This window comes from Rattus rattus, chromosome 5 (genome assembly GCF_011064425.1).
Source record: "Rattus rattus isolate New Zealand chromosome 5, Rrattus_CSIRO_v1, whole genome shotgun sequence".
NCBI lineage: Eukaryota > Metazoa > Chordata > Mammalia > Rodentia > Muridae > Rattus > Rattus rattus.
The window spans coordinates 145,709,809-145,726,208 of record NC_046158.1 but is presented as its reverse complement, the minus strand read 5'-3'; the positions used below and the strand labels follow the sequence as shown (position 1 = coordinate 145,726,208).

The following is a 16,400-nucleotide window of genomic DNA, read 5'->3' as shown; positions in this document are numbered from 1 at the left end:
TGAGGTGCTGGGGAGGGGAGAACCCTGATTCAGAGCACTTTCCCTATCTTCTGTGTAGCCAGATGTAACATTGCTGACATGGACTGGGGACATAATGTTGACTAGGCACCGTCCTGTGGCATTTCTGCTGGATGGATTTCTTCCCATATTAATACATGTAGAACCTGGGGAATGGCTCGACCATCTGGGTTTATCTTGAGGACAAGGACCCAAGTTCCAGGTCCCTGGGAAAGGCCAGGCTCAGGGCCACTGAGACGGTTTGGTGGGAGAGCACTTGCCAGGCGACTTAGTTCCTTCCTGCTGCTGTTCTAAAACACACAAGCAAGGCAGCTTACAGGGGAAAGGGCTTATCTTAGCTCTGGTCTGCCAAGGCAGCTGAGCACGGCAAAAGCAGAGGTGTGACAGCCAGAGCAGGAATCCGAGACCACATCCTCAGCCATATGCACAAAGCAGAGAACGCACACGGGAGATAGTGGAGGCTTTACCTCAAAGCCCGCCTCCACTGTCGGACGGACGGATAGACAGACTTCCTCCAGCAAGGCTGCACCAATGAAACCTCCCCCAAATAGCACCAGCCACCAGGAACCAAATATTCAAATATCTGAGCCTATGGGGGACATTCTCAGCCAAACTACTACCATGTAAGCCTCACGACCAGGGTTCAATCTCTAGGATCCACATAATGGAAGGAAAGGACTAACTAACAGGCAACACATGTTGCCTGACTTCCACATGCTGTGGTACACACAAACACATGCAAATGACATGCACATTCATGCATGCATACACATACACTACACATACATATACACATGTACATGCACACACATATATATACACAAGTGCATCCATACACAGACACACACAAACATATGCACACAGACACATACATAATACACACTCACACACAGACACCCATGCATACACTTCACACACAGAGAGACACAGAGACACACACATGCACAACATACACACACAATTGCACACACACACACAGACACACACACACATATATATATACATATATATACATGATCACATGTACATACACACACTCACACACAGACACAGACACACATATTATACAACATACACACAGAGGCACACAGAGGCACACAGAAAGCCACATACATACACACATACATGCACACACATGTATACATATACACACAGCAGACACACACACATACATGCACACAGATACACATATAACCACATGCACACATACACACACATAATACTAAATGTAATTTTATTTAAAAGCACAGGTGACACTCTTAATCCCAGGTGACATGGAAACAGGTAGCCCTGAGGCTCACTGTGGCCAACCCAACCTAGTTGACAAAGTCCAGACTGGTAAGAGGTTTTGTCTCAAAACTAACTAAAGAGGTGGACAGCATGCCTCCTCGCACTGTGGACATCAGAGGGCATCTTTGTGGGGTCCGGTTCTCTCCTTCCACCTCTACACGGTTTGGGGGACAGAACTCGGGTTGTCAATCTTCTACAACAATCCCTCTTCCTGGCTGAGCATCCTTGTTGACCCTGATGCTGCAGAGACCGACTTTAAAGGCTCATGTGGTGTCTTCCTCACCTGAGCTTCCTAGATTGAGTTACAGAGAATAAGACCACACCCTTGTGCTAAAGCAAAGAAGCTGGGCCCAAGGGACACATAAAGGTCTTCTCCACACAGTGTGACAATAGCCCTCTCTCTCTCTCTCTCTCTCTCTCTCTCTCTCTCTCTCTCTCTCTCTCTCTCCCTCAGTGAGATAAAATGACTCCTTTTCCTGGAGGCCTCTCAGGATGCCTCTTGCACCAATATGACACATAAGGTACTCTGCTCAGTCTGAGAAATCCCAGTATGAGATATAAACCCAGACGGCGACGCCCTAGGGTAGGAGTCATGGGTTTGAACTCATGCACGTACACGTGTGTTTCCTGACAGGGTCTGGAAGTAGAGAACCCACAGGCAGCAGCTGCTGCCCAAGTCTGAACTCTAAACATCCTCACTGAGGAAAAAAACTCTTCAGAGACAGGGCTGATTTCAGGACCGGGGAAGGAAGGAACGGGTGAGCCTGGCACGTGTTAGGCTATGCTTAGAGCACATCCAAGGAGCACGTCACCCCGGCTAAATCTGGGAGCCGGTGAGCACTGGACTCACTAATGATGGGAAATATGAACCACTAAGGAAGGGGGGAGTCCGAGTCTCTGCTCCTGAGCAAAGAGAGGTGGATAAGTAAATACGACAAAAGAAAAGTAAATAAATAGAAGGATGACAACAGGCTAAAACGGAGGAAGGGGTGGGGTTTGTGTTTGTGCTCAACATCATCCTTTGGAATCCCTCAAGGACTAGTTCAGGGAAAAACCATCAAAGACCTGAGTCTGGCCAGAGAATTCGATGAGGCGCTGTGATCCATTGAAGGATGAGGTTATAAAAATTTAAAGATCTTTATTGGATCTATACGTGATTCATGGCAGCATCTCATCTCAGGCTACCAAAAAAAAAAAAAAAAAAAGAATCAAGTTTTGCAGTGAACCAAGGATGGGTTGGTTTTATAGGCTGAAGGAAACAGGAGCCAGGTTGGAGAGATGGTCCAGTGGTTAAGCGCACCGGCCGCTCTTCCAGAGGACCTGGGTTGGATTCCTGGAGCCAACAAGGCAACTCCCAACCATTTTAACTGTAGATCCAGGGGTTCCAATGCCCTCTTTTGGCTCCACAGGCACACATGCACCCGGTACACAAATATGCACGCAAGGAAAACACCCGTGCAAAAATATAATGATGGTGATGATGATGATGATGATGATATGATGATGATGATGATAAAATATAGTTGAAAAATAGATAAATTGTTTCACTGTTATTTTCACTGTAAGTATGAGAATGGAGACAGCTAACTGTCAGCATGGGTTACTTCAGGTTGACGTTTTTGTATAAGTATTAAGTCAGAGAGGAAGCTCCATTATAGTGGCTGTTTGGGAAATATGGCTGCCGTCTCCCTAATCCTGATCCTCACCTCCGGGAAGACAAATGAGTTTACTTTCAGCGTGGCGATGGGAAGCTGAGTGAGAGCGACTTCACTGTGATCCGATGCGGCCCAGAGCAGTGACTTCATCGCCTCTTAATCATTCGTATTTAGCCCATCCTGAAATGTCCCCACACGAATTGTCTTTTTTAAGTATACAGAGAAAGTTAATTCCTATAAAGCATGGAAATCAGACAATACTTTATGATTAGGGGGGGGGACTCTTCTGAGGGACAGACAGACAGACATTATCTACAGATGGGACAACTCAAAAAGGACCCAACATCATCATGTAGCATCATGTGACAACAGCGGCAAGGCCCGAACTGATCCTTGAAGAAAAACCAGACTGTGGTGATTTGGATAGGAATGGCCCCCAAGGGCTCATGGCACCGCTCGACAGGGATTAGAAAACCTGGCCTTGTTGGAGGAAATGTGTCACTGGGGATGGACTTTGGAGTTTCACATGCTCAAGCCACACCCAATCTCTCTCTCTCTCTCTCTCTCTCTCTCTCTCTCTCTCTCTCTCTCTCTCTCTCTCTCTCTCTCTCTCTCTCTCTCTCTCTCTTCTCTCTCTCTCTCTCTCTCTCTCTCTCTCTCTCTCTCCTTCTCTCTTCTCTCTTCTCTCTCTCACTCCCTCTCTCTCTTCTCTCTCTTCTCTCTCTCTCTTCTCTCTCTCTTCTCTCTCTTCTCTCTCCCTCTCTCTCTCTCTCTCTCTCTCTTCTCTCTCTCTCTTCTCTCTCTTCCCTCTTCTCTCTCTCTCTCTCTCTCTCTCTCTCTCTCTCTCTCTCTCTCTCTCTCTCTCTCTTTTCCTGGCACCTGCTGATCCAGATGCAGAACCCTCAGCTCCTTCTCCAGCACCGTGTCTGCCTGAGTGCCACCATGACAATAATGGACTAAACAAATCTCTGGCCGTGTAAGCCAGCCTCAGTTAAATGTTTTCCTTCCTACGAGTCACGGTGTCTCTTTACAGCAATAGAAACCCTAACTAAGACAAAAGTTAATACCAGGGATTGGGGTATTGCTGTGATAGGCCTTCCCGTGCTTTTGTTTGGAGGAATGTGGACTTTGGATGAGGAAAGCAGTTGAGTGTTTTAAGCCTTTAAAAGCCATCCTAGAAGGAGAATAAAAGGCAGTGGTGCTGAGGGTGACTGAACTGTGGGGGCCTGGCTCAAGGGTTTTCAGAGGAGAAAACCATTAGTATGTGGCCTGGAGACCATTACTGAGATATTTTGGCAAAGAATGTGGCTGCTTTCCTTATCCAAAAAGAATCTGTCTGAGCCTAAATCAAAGAGTTATGAAGAACAACGCTAGCAGAGAAGACTTCTAGATAGATTAGTATTGACTGTATTGCTTGGCCATTAGCGGCTACGGTTGTGTCGATCTATAATGAAATAGAGCAAGATGAAGGAAAATACAAAATGTACAGTTCGAGGGGAAAAGGAGCATCAGAAAGTGTAACAGGGTGTCTTGGGGTCTTATTGCTGTGAACAGACACCATGACCAATGTAAGTTTTATAAAGGACAACATTTAATTGGGGCTGGCTTACAGGTTCAGAGGTTCAGTCCATTATCATCAAGGCAGGAGCATGGCAGCATCCAGGCAGGCATGGTGCAGGAGGAGCTGAGAGTTCTACATCTTCATCTGAAGGAAGCCAGGAACAGACTGACATCCTCAGGCAGCTAGGAGGAGGGTCTCCAAGCCCACCCCACAGTGACACACTTCCTCCAAGGCCACACCTTCTAATAGTGCCACTCCCTGGGCCGAGCACATACAAACCATTACACAGAGTCAAGTCCAGTGCTCAAGGAGATAAAAAGAAAACACAATGCTAAGTGAAATAAAGAGAGTGGTGACTCCAGGGCCAGACCCCCCACCCCATTAAACATCCAACTTGTGAAAAGGAATTAAAGAAAAGCTTAGGGTTGGGTGTGGTGGCACACTCCTCTAGTCCCACCACTGGGAGACAGGGGCAGGCACATCTTTCAGTGTAGGCTAACCTGGTCTAAGGAGCAAGTCCCAGGACAGCCAAGCTTGGGGAGTGAAGGAAACCATCAAAAAACAGAAAGTTGGCGAAGATGTATTTGAATGAGCCTCACTGGGGGAAATTATGTGTTGGCTTCCCGGGCAACTGCTGTAGTTAGGGTTTCTATTGCTGGGTAAAACACCATGACCACCAACAGCTTGGGAAGAAATGGGTATATGTGGCTTACTGAGGGACGCCAGGGCAGGAAATCATACAGGTCAGGAACCCGGAGGCAGGAGCTGATGCAGAGGCCATGGAGGGATGTTGCTTACTGGGTTGTTCCTCATGGCTTGCTCAGCCTTCGTCCCTATGTAACCCAGAGCCACCCACCCAGCGGTGGCACCACCTACAGTGGGCAGGGCCCTCTCACAGGTTTGCCCGTAGGCCAGTCAGGTGGGTCATTTACTCAGTGGGGTTCCCTCTTCTCAGATGCCTCTAACTTGTGCTAGGCTGACAGAATCCGCCCGATGACCAATCAGTGCTGTTACATTAGCAGCCTCGTGCTTCTGGGCCTGGTGCCCTGAGCTGAAGGAGAGAACCAACTCCAGCAAGTCGTCCTCTGGCCTCCACACTTGCACCATGGCACCTGTACGTGAGCACATACACGCATGCTGAATAACGCGCACACCTAGGCATGTATGCGCGTGTACGGAGAAAGAGATAGCTTTGAAGAATTGGCAGTGCAGAGTCACGAAAGCTTGGCAAGTCTGAGCTCTGCAGAGCAGGTTGGGAAGGAGGAGATGCTGGGTAGAGCCCCATACAACATCGAAGGCAGCCAGCTGTGGGTTTTGCAGGCTTGTGAACTTGGAGGCGATCTCTGTCCTCTAAGCCCAGACATCCTGAACTGGAAGCGTGATCCACACTTTGCCATTCATGGTGTTATTTCATGGTGTCACTTGCCTTCTGAAATATACACGGAGGGGCCAACAAGATGGCGTGGTGGGTAGAGCCACCCGTTGCTAAAGCCTGATGGCCTGAGTTCTGTGCCTGGATCTACTCAGAGGAAGGAGAGGAACCAATTCCTGCAAGCTATTCTCTGATGTCCACATGTACACTGTGGCACATGTGTAGTCATGCGTGTACGCACACACACGTATACACAGTCAGGAATCTACACAGAGGAAGGAGGGGAACCAACTCCTGTGAGCCATTCTCTGATGTCCACATGTACACTGTGGCATGTGTGTAGTCATGTGTGTACACACATGCATGTATATACAGACAGAGGATAGATGTGGCATGTGTGTAGTCATTGGTGTACACACATGCACGTATACACAGACAGACAGAGGATAGATGTGGCATGTATGTAGTCATGCGTGTACACATGCATGTATACACAGACAGACAGAGGATAGATGTGGCATGCATGCAGTCATGTGTGTACACACCCACATATACACAGACAGACAGAGGATAGATGTGGCATGTGTGTAGTCATTCATGTACACACATGCACATATACACAGACAGAGGATAGATGTAGCATGTATGTAGTCATGCGTGTACACATGCATGTATACACAGACAGACAGAGGATAGATGGGTAGACATACTCATATACGATAACTTTGGATGAGTTATTTGACATCTGTACGCCTAACTGTCCGTGCTGAACATGTATTCCTATAGGGACAATGTGACTGCGATTCGCTAAGTGAATTAAGATGTACATGTTTATATGGGGAGTCCCAGAAGAATATACTGAACAGTTACCATGGTTACCTGTGTGCCAGGAGCAGTGGGAGGGGAAAGGTAAAAAACAAAAACAAACAAAAAAAAAACCAAACTTGTAGCTTTGCCTTCTACATTCAGGTCATCTCCGAGTACGGTGACAAGTGTGTTACATGAATTGCTTTTTGATTCCAAACCTAAAGGGGGAAATGTGACTGGATTGGCATCCGTTGCTGAGCCTCAGGGCTGTGGCCGTTTGCTTCAAAGCACAGCCCTAACCACCTGCCTTCCTTAATTGAGTTCTCTGAAAGGCCTTGCCATCGCTCCCTGAAATACAAGGCTTTAACAAAATTCCGAGTAGAAGCATGAGAGTGATTCACAGCTACAGGAAGCTTCCATAAACGTTATGTAAAAATTACCCCGGGCAGCCACTAAACTCACGCAAGCGGTCATGACTCACTGGGAACAGTTGTGGGGGGCGGGAGGTGAGAGATGGGAACCCTGGGTCGGCCCTGCCGTTTGCTCTTTACCCACGCAGTCCCCATCCAGGGCCGTGGGAGACATACGCCCCCGCTTTCTGATCAGGAGTTCAGGAAGTCACTGGCGTTATTCACAAGGGCTGGGTGCGGAGGCCCCTTGCTGCCATGGGTAGGTGGCAGTTGTTGTTGAACGAGTCTCATCCCCGTGCTCGAACCTTTGTGAATTAACTCCATTGTGCACAGCTCTACGGGGACAATGGAAGGTCCGAGGGCACGACGGCCTCGCAGCCTCAAACAAGAAAGTCATACGTACGTCTGTGTCTGTCCGACTTGGTGTTTCCAATGAAACCTCACTCTATCAGACCTCCCCCCCTCCCGAAGCGTTGGTCCTTCCTCAGACAATGGACCAGACTCGGCCGCACGCCCCTCCCTCTAACATTGTTAATTCCCCGCAGCCTCCCTAAAATCTATTCCCACCTCCCTTCAGTAGAATAGCGGAAGGGAGCTGGAGATAGCCCACAGCTTCCTACAGCCTTCCTCAAGGAGACTTTAAACCCAGGATGTCGGTGAAGTTTTCCTACCTTTATGGCATCAGTGCCCAATGTGCCCTAGAGTTTCCATTTGAGAGGTCGGCGTGTGGTGGCACACCGTGCTGAGGCACCGTGCTGCGGCCATGATGATATGGCATGTGCATCACAGGGACCTGGGAAGGAGGCCAGGGGTAGACAGAGACACAGGGCTCACTCCCGGAAAGAACATTATTATTTCTGCTGTTCTTCACGTTTTCGTTAGCTGATACTAGAGAGACGGCGGCAAGCAGGGCTTGATCAAACAGGATCTTCGTCTGGGCTCTCTCTTCCGCCCTTGCGGCCATGTCTTAGCACAGAGGACACTTCTCCTGGGCTTTTCCTCGTGCCTGCAGGTTGCCACAGTCACAGAGCTGCATCTGGGTCATGGTTTGTACCCCAGAAAGGAACTGCAGACCATCTGGAGCCCAACATCACCTCTCTGCATGCGGGAGACAGAAACAGGAGGATCACAGATCCAAGGGAAGATTGGGCTGTACGAAACCCTGACTCGGGGGCTGGAGAGATGGCTCAGCGGTTAAGGGCACTGACTGCTCTTCTAAAGGTCCTGAGTTCAAATCCCCAACTATCACGGTGGTGGCTCACAACCGTCTGTAATAGGACCCGATGCCCTCTGGTGTGTCCGAAGACAGCGACAGTGTATTTATATATAATAAATAAATAAATTTTTAAAGAAAGAAAGAAACCCTGACTCAAAAATGGGGGCAAGGGGCCTGTATCTATTTGAATTTAGGTTGGTGCTTTTCAATGGGTTGGGCTTGGTGGTGGCACGTGGCTGGAATCGCAGCGTTTGGGAGCTGAGGGCTCTCTTCCTGGGATGGTGTGAGCAAATACCACCGACTCCAGATAGGACACCAACAACAGAGCAAAGGGACAATCCCCCCAGGTCCGTCATGATGGACTGTTGACCTGATTATACAGAAGCATGTGTTGGGGGGTTCAGTATTTACAGAAACACGAGTGACCCCCAAACACAATGCTGAATGTTCTTACCCCAGCATGGATGATGTCCTCTCAGCTACATAGATGCAGCCTCTCCCCAGCTAGCCTTCGTACTCTGTGTGTGCAACCCCTCCCAAGACCATGTGTACCTGGGAGTTGGGGGTAGGGGGAGGATTATACACAGCTTTTGGATGTGGGAAGGACAATGGAGGCGGGACCTCTGGTCAATGTCTGACGACTTTCCACTTGAAATCACCTTGCTCTTCAGACATACCAGAAGGGGGCATCAGATCCCATTATGGGTAGTTGTGAGCCACCATGTGGTTGCTGGGAATTGAACTCAGGACCTCAGGAAGAGCCGTCAGTGCTCTAACCACTGAGCCATCTTTCCAGCCCTCAGTTAGGGTTTCTACTGCTGCAATGAAACGGCCTGACAAAGGCATCTTGGGGAGGAAAGGTTTTATTTGAGTTACACTCCCACATCGCTGTTCATCATAGAAGGAAGTCAGGGCAGGAACCTGGAGGCTGGAGCTGATGCAGTGGCCATGGAGGAGAGCTGCTTACTGACTTACTCAGCTTGCTGTCTTACAGAACCCAGGACTACCAGCCCAGGGGCGGCACCACCCACAATGGGCTGGGCCCTTCCACATCAACCATTAATTAAGAAAGTGTCTTGCAGGGTTGTCTGCAGCCCGCTCTTCAGAAGTATTTTCTGAACTGGGGTTCCCTCTTCTCAGATGATGTTAACCCGTGTCAGGCTGACGTAAAATTAGCCAGCACGGATGGTAAGGTGACCTGGAGAGACGGCTCAGCAGTTAATAGCATTGGCTGCTCTTCTAGAAGACCTGGGTTCAGTTCCAGCACTCACGAGGCAGCTGACAACGGTCTATAACTCCAATTCTAGAGTATGTGATGCCCCCTGCTGGCCTTTGGAAGCACTACACAAATTTGCACAGATTTGCGTGCAGGCAAAATACCCACGCACATAAAATAAATAAGCCATTTATTTATGAATGTTATGTTCAGATGACAGCATTCCACAACACAAAGACAGGAGGAATTTCCATGAGTTCAAAGCAAGGGTTACAGAGCAAGACCCTGGTTTGGTTTTGTTTAAAAAAAAAAAAAAAAAAAACTAGACAGATTTTTTTTTTGAAGCTGAGGACTGAACCCAAAGCCTTGAGCTTGCTAGGCAAGCGCTCTACCACTGAGCTAAATCCCCAACCCCTCTAGACAGAATTTTTTAAGGGACATGAACTTCTTAAAATGAAAAACTGGAGTCGCTCCACCCCTTAGTCAACGTATGTAGGCTCATCCCACAGAAAGGATTCTAAATTCTCATTCCATCCTTTGACAATCCAAAGGCTACTGCAGTCCAGGCCACCCTCGCCAGACCAGCGACAGTCTCTGGGGACTCAGAATTCCAAGCTGCACCAACCCGACGCCTCCACGGAGAGACTTGATCGCCAGAGACCAAACGCCTCTGTCTCTACCTGAAAATCAAAACTCATGACTCATGGGCTGAAGAGAGCCATGTGACCATGCACACTTCGCAGAGCGCAGAGCACGGTAATCCTCTGTGTGTCTGGAGTCGGAGGAGGACCAGATATGGACGAGTCAGAATGCCCGCCCTCTCACATCACAAGAAGTCTGTAAATCCAAAACTAAATGTCATTAGAGCAAGCGGCTTATTAAACTCTGGCTAGATACTGTCGGCTGCCAAAGAGAAATCCGCCAGAAGATAAAATGAAGAAACCCCAGGGGAACTGCTCCTATGTGTCACGACGGACAGACAGTCAATGCAAGCCAGTGTAATAAAAGCCACCGATGTGGTTTAAAGTGTTTAGTCAAGCCCGAGGCTGGGAAAGAAGTCTGTTAATTTTCTGTTATTATGGTCATCAACAACTCAGAGGAGCATTACGGCAAACACCCACCAAACATCGAACAATTACCAAATAAAGATCACGGCTGAAACTTGGAGAAAATGTCATTCATGGGGCTGGCAGGAAGGCCCAACTGCTAAAAGCACTTGCTACAGAGCCTGGCACTTGAGTTTGATCACTGAGACCTACATACAGATGGACTCGCAAGGGTGTTAACACACACACACACACACACACACACACACACACACACACACGCACGCACAAATACATGAATTTAATTATAAAAAGAAAGAAAGCATCATATGTTGCGCGTACAACTAGGAGAGAGAGCGACACAGTAAGTAGAGATTCAATTAAAAAGCACGGGGCTGGGGATTTAGCTCAGTGGTAGAGCGCCACCTAGGAAGCGCAAGGCCCTGGGTTCGGCCCCCAGCTCCAAAAAAAAAAGAACAACAAAAAAAAAAAAGTACAACTGGGGTTGGGATTTAGCTCAGTGGTAGAGTGCTTGCCTAGGAAGCGCAAGGCCCTGGGTTCGGTCCCCAGCTCCAAAAAAAAGAACCAAAAAAAAAGTACGACTGGCCAGAGACTGGGAGGGTGGGGGTGGTGCACACTTCTCATCCCAGTAAAGGAACTGGGAGGCAGAAGCAGACAGATCCCCACGAATATAAGGCTAGCCTGGTCTACACAGCAAGTGCCGGGCCAGCAAGAGCTACATAGTGAGACCTTCTCAAACGAAAAAAACAAAGGAAGAAAGGAAGAAAGGATGGTCATGGCTGTGACCCGTGGGCTTGGGGTTTGAACACTCAGTCCCAGCTGCTAGTGCTGGGTGAGGAGGCCATGGAGCATTCTAGACACCGAGCTGAGCTGACAGATCTGGGTCAGAGGGGAGAAGTTTGATGTTTGAAGCCAGGCACTACTTCCTGCCTGAATCTGACTGGGTGGCACAGCACCAAACGTGTCACTGGAGAAGGCCACCCAGGGGTAGCTGAGCCCGCTTTCTCTGGTCTCAGTGATGCTGACGGTGCGGGATTCTTACTGGATTCTTTTTCAGCTCCATCTCTTTCTACAATCAAGTTATTTAATCAGTTACATAGTCATGCTTACGGATCGTGCATATTACTGACATAAAGCTGAGAAACAGGAACAGTGGATTTCCCCTTAAATTCCCCTTTATCAACCAAAGGACACCAGTGGGCAACCGATCTTACCCTGGCCGCCTGGTGGTGGCTCTATGGAATATCGTGGCTGGCAGTGATTCTTCTTAAATATCCAGGACAGTAACAACATTGTTTTTAAAGGTTTATCTTTATTTTTTTTAAAGATTTATTTATTTCACATACATGAGTACACTGTAGCTGTCTTCAGATACACCAGAAGGGGGCATCAGATCCTATTACAGATGGTTGTGAGCCGCCATGTGGTTGCAGGGAATTGAACTCAGGACCTCTGGAAGAGCAGCCAGTGCTCTTAACTGCTTTTTAAATCCTGCCTGTATGTGGGTCTATGCAAACGGGCGCATGTGAGTGCAGTGCCCACGGAAACCAGCAGAGGGAGTCAGACAGCCCCCACCTTCACCCTGGGGAGCGGCAGGGGCAGTCGTGAGCTGCCCAGTGTGGGAGCTAGAAATCAAACTTAGGTTTCTCCAAAAGCCGCAAGTGTTCCTCACCTCTAAGCCCTCCCTTTCATCCCTCGAGGAAAAAAAAATTAAACTGGGGTTGGAACCCCTATTGGTGGGCGGTAATTCTGTGGGTTCACTAATGAATGTAATGAAGCCAGAAGTATGATAAGCAGTGGGACTATGGTACATGGAGACCAACAACACAGGACCATTCCCCGCCCCCAGCCCCGTCTATATCCATACATACACGCTGAGCTGTGCTGTGGCCCAACACTTGTTGAGAAGCAGCTTGGAGGAGGAGGGGTCTGGTCTGGGAAGTACAGGGGAGAAAGCCGCACTCCTGGTGGAGTTCATGTGTGTCGGGTATTCCCCAGGTTTAGACTCCCTCCCCCCAAATACTTCCTCTTCCAAATAAAGAGCTCGCTGACTAGCTACCTGTGGTGGAATTAGCTACCTGTGGTGGAATTAGCTACCTGTGGTGGCTTGAATAGGCGTGGCCCCCACCGACTCTGGGCTTGAATGCTTGGCCCATGGGAAGTGGCACTGTGAAGAGGTTTGGAGGAAGTGTGTCCTTGTGAGGACAGGTTTTGAGGTCGCCTATGTTCAAACTACACCCAGTGTGGCACCCAGCCGCTTCTGTCACCTGCTGATCAAAGATGCAGAACTCGGAGCTCCCAATCCTGCCTGTACTTCCCACCATGATGATAACGGACTGAACCTCTGAACCAGTAAGCCAGCCCCAATTGTCCTTCATGAGAATTGCCTTGGTCATGGTGTCTGTTCACAGCAGTGAAACCCTAACTAAGACACCATCTGATCCGTCTGCAAGTTCTTCCGTGTCTGAGAAAACCTGGAACAAAGAGACACAGAGTCCAACGTGAAGCAAAGGCACGAAGGGTTTTATTCAACTGTAGAGAGAGGAGATGCCGGGCTGGTCACCAAGAACAACAGCATTTCCTTGTGTTTCTCAGGTGGTCTCTGGTGACCTATTTGCTGTGTCCTCTCTTTCTAAGTAAAGAAACATGACAGTTCTGGTTCTGCAGAGTTTCTCACCGGACGGAAGCCGTCAATAAAGAAGCAGCGTTCCTAGGTGCTTGAGTTTCCGATGAGACAGAAGACTGAAGAGGAAAAGCGAGCTCCCCCATAGACATAGATAACTGGTAAATCTGGACAAGAACGCAGGCTCGTAACTTCGAAGAGCAAGGCTTTTTTATATTAATCTCGTAGAAAAGAGACCCCAAGATCTTTACAAGCTATCTGGCTGGAAAAGGCCCAGAGTCAAAGAAGCCAGAAAGCACCTCCAGCTGGCTGGGAGCTGATCGAACCAACGTTGGATGAACTGGATCAAAAGAGGAGAGAAGCTGAAACCGAACCCCAGGAGGGAAAAAGGAAAGTGGAATCTCGGTGGCCCATCTTCAGGATCCATCACCAGAAAGCCCACAATGCCTTCGACCTCCTTTACAAGAGGAAAGGCATAAGCAGAGAACTCTATGAATACTGCATGAAGGAAGGCTATGCAGACGAAAACCTGATTGCAAAGTGGAAGAAGCAGGTACTCTGCATTCAGACTCGGGACACCAACTTTGGCACCACCTGCATTTGCCGGGTTCCCAAGGGCAAGCTGGAAGTGGGTCGCATCATCAAGCGCATGCACTGTGGCTGCTGGGGTTGCTCTGGCTGACTGACGCCCTTGACTCCTCTGCATCCTGGACTTTGGACTTTGGGCTCCTGCTTATTGGGCCACTGCCTCCTGAAGCAAGTCTTCTCAGAGTGGCGCTCAGAGAAAAGACCCAGGGGAAGCACGAGCTCTACCGGTGACAGCTGTAGTGTTCACCAGCTGAGATCTGTAAAAATAAAACCTTTATACCTCTTTTAAAAAAGGAAGAAAGAAACACGACAGTTCTAAGTTACTTTCATGAATTTTTCTTACCTCCTTATACTTTAATTTTGCAATTGTGCACATGTGCCCTGTTGCCTATGTATGAGAGTGTGCACACAAGTGCAGCGTCCATAGAGGCCAAAGGGGTCAGAACCCAGCAGCTGGAGTTAAAGGCAGGGGCAAGCAGCCAAGTTTACATACTTTAAGGAAACTTTCTGGGAGGGGGCTCAGTAAAGAGATCGACAATATGACCACGCCAATATTGGGCCTGGAGGAGTCTGCCACTGCTGCTTTCCAGGGCCAGAGAGAGAAGCAAAGGCAGGGACAGAGGCAGACTGGCAAAAGTCTGGCCTAAGGGAGAAGAGAAAATAACCAAATGGTGGGGAGACCTGCCCGGGAGAGAAGTTCTGATGGGGTGGGAGAAGAGCAGTCCGGGGACTAGCATGGGGTTCTGATCTGTTGCAATCCTGTCTGCATGATAATGTTAGAGAACTAGATGCCCTCTCTGGAGACTGAAGGGCCCGAAGGAGCAGCTTTAAAAAGTAATGGCTCCCCATGGCAAACAGAAAGCCACTTTACGATTTCCCCAAGGAATGTCGAACATTTCCTGGGTCAGGGTCCAGCCTGAGCTAAGCTCAAATGATCATCTGGGGACTTGGAGACGTGACAGAAACCAGGCTCCGGTCCTCCACAAGGATATCATGTGACTAATGGGAAACACATTTAACTCTCACACAGAAGCACTGAAGCGGCGAAAAATGATTTTTTGACATAGTCTCATCGAGACCAGAACTCACTGTGTAGCTAAGGATAGCCTCGATCTCCTGGTTCTCCCGCCTCTGCCTCCTGAGTACTCCTGAGTGTACAAAACCACCCTGGCTTTACACTCCATTCTAACCAGGAGGCTCTGCAGTGTTACAGGAAGTCGACATAAAGGATTCCGTCCCTCCCTTTCTTCCAGTGCTGGGTCTTTGTATAGGTTGAGCAAGTCTGGCCCCTCCCCCAGTGAATGCGCCCACTCTCCTTTTTACATTTTACTTTGAAATGGGGCTTCACTTGTTGCCCAGAACTCACTCTGTAATTCAACAAACTTGGCCAACTAGTGATCCACCTGCCTCAGCCTCTGTAGAAGACCGTCTTAGCATTTCCTCTAGGTTCCGCCCAATAGTTACCTAGCAACAGCTGCATACCATGTGCGAAGCAGGAGCCTGTGGAATAGGACTGTTCTGCCTCTCTCCCTCTCTCCCTCTCCCTCTCTCCCCCTATCTCTCTCCCTTTCCCACCTCCCTTTTACCCCTTTCCCTTTCTCCCTCCTCCTCCTTCTCTCCCTCCTTCTCCCCCTCCTCCTCCTCCCTCTCTCTGTCTCTGTTTCTCTGTCTGTGTCTTTGTCTCTCTGTCTCTCTCTCTGTCTCTCGCTCTCTCTCCTCTCCTCTCTCTCCTCTCTCCTCTTTTTCTGTCCTTCTCTGTCTCTCCTTTCTCTGCTTCTACCCCCTTCTCCAGGTACCCTTCCTGCCAATATGCTCTTTTACCTAGGCCTGTCTGTCTGTCTGTCCGTCATAGGCTGATTCCTCAGCATGGGCGCACTGAGGTGCTCAAGCCAGGTCATCATCTCCGTTTTATAAAACACAACTGATGGGATGGCAGGACTGTTCTACAGCCTATACTACACTACAGCCTATACTACACTACAGCCTACACTACACTACAGCCTACATTACACTACAGCCTACACTACAGCCTACACTACACTACACTGCACTACACTACACTACAGTCTACATTACACTACAGCCTACACTACAGCCTACACTACACTGCACTACACTACACTACAGCCTACACTACACTACAGCCTACACTACACTACAGCCTACACTACACTACAGCCTACACTACAGTCTGTACTACAGCCTACACTACACTACAGCCGGCACTACAGCCTATACTACAGCCTATACTACAGCCTATACTACAGCCTACACTGCACTACACTACAGCCTACACTACAGCCGGCACTACAGCCTACACTACACTACAGTCGGCACTACAGCCTACACTACAGCCTACACTACAGCTTACACTACACTACAGCCTACACTACAGCCAGCACTACAGCCTACTCTACACTACAGCCGGCACTACAGCCTACACTACACTGCAGCGGGCACTACCAGGCTCAGTTCATCACACTGTCTGAGCCACCAACACCAGCCACCTTCAGCTTCCAAAGAGTAAGGGACCAGGAAAGGAAAGTGGCTTTACTTTTCGAACAACTACTTGGTGAT

General features: G+C 48.8%; 1 protein-coding gene across 1 annotated transcript; it reads left to right on the top strand.

Annotated features, from left to right (window-relative positions):
- Nucleotides 1-7,763: 7,763 nt before the first annotated feature.
- Nucleotides 7,764-13,917, top strand: LOC116901082 (protein BUD31 homolog). The gene is made up of 2 exons (XM_032902647.1): nt 7,764-7,831; nt 13,464-13,917. Exons 1-2 carry the CDS (start codon nt 7,764-7,766, stop codon nt 13,915-13,917), a joined length of 522 nt encoding a protein of 173 aa, XP_032758538.1.
- Nucleotides 13,918-16,400: the final 2,483 nt, after the last annotated feature.

What these genes read in the sequence shown, in the direction of transcription:
- LOC116901082 (XM_032902647.1), top strand. Translation starts at nt 7,764, where the DNA reads ATGTCGGTGAAGTTTTCCTACCTTTATGGCATCAGTGCCCAATGTGCC. An exon ending in CTAGAGTTTCCATTTGAGAG is followed by an intron (nt 7,832 to 13,463) that starts GTCGGCGTGTGG and finishes TTAATCTCGTAG; the next exon opens with AAAAGAGACCCCAAGATCTT.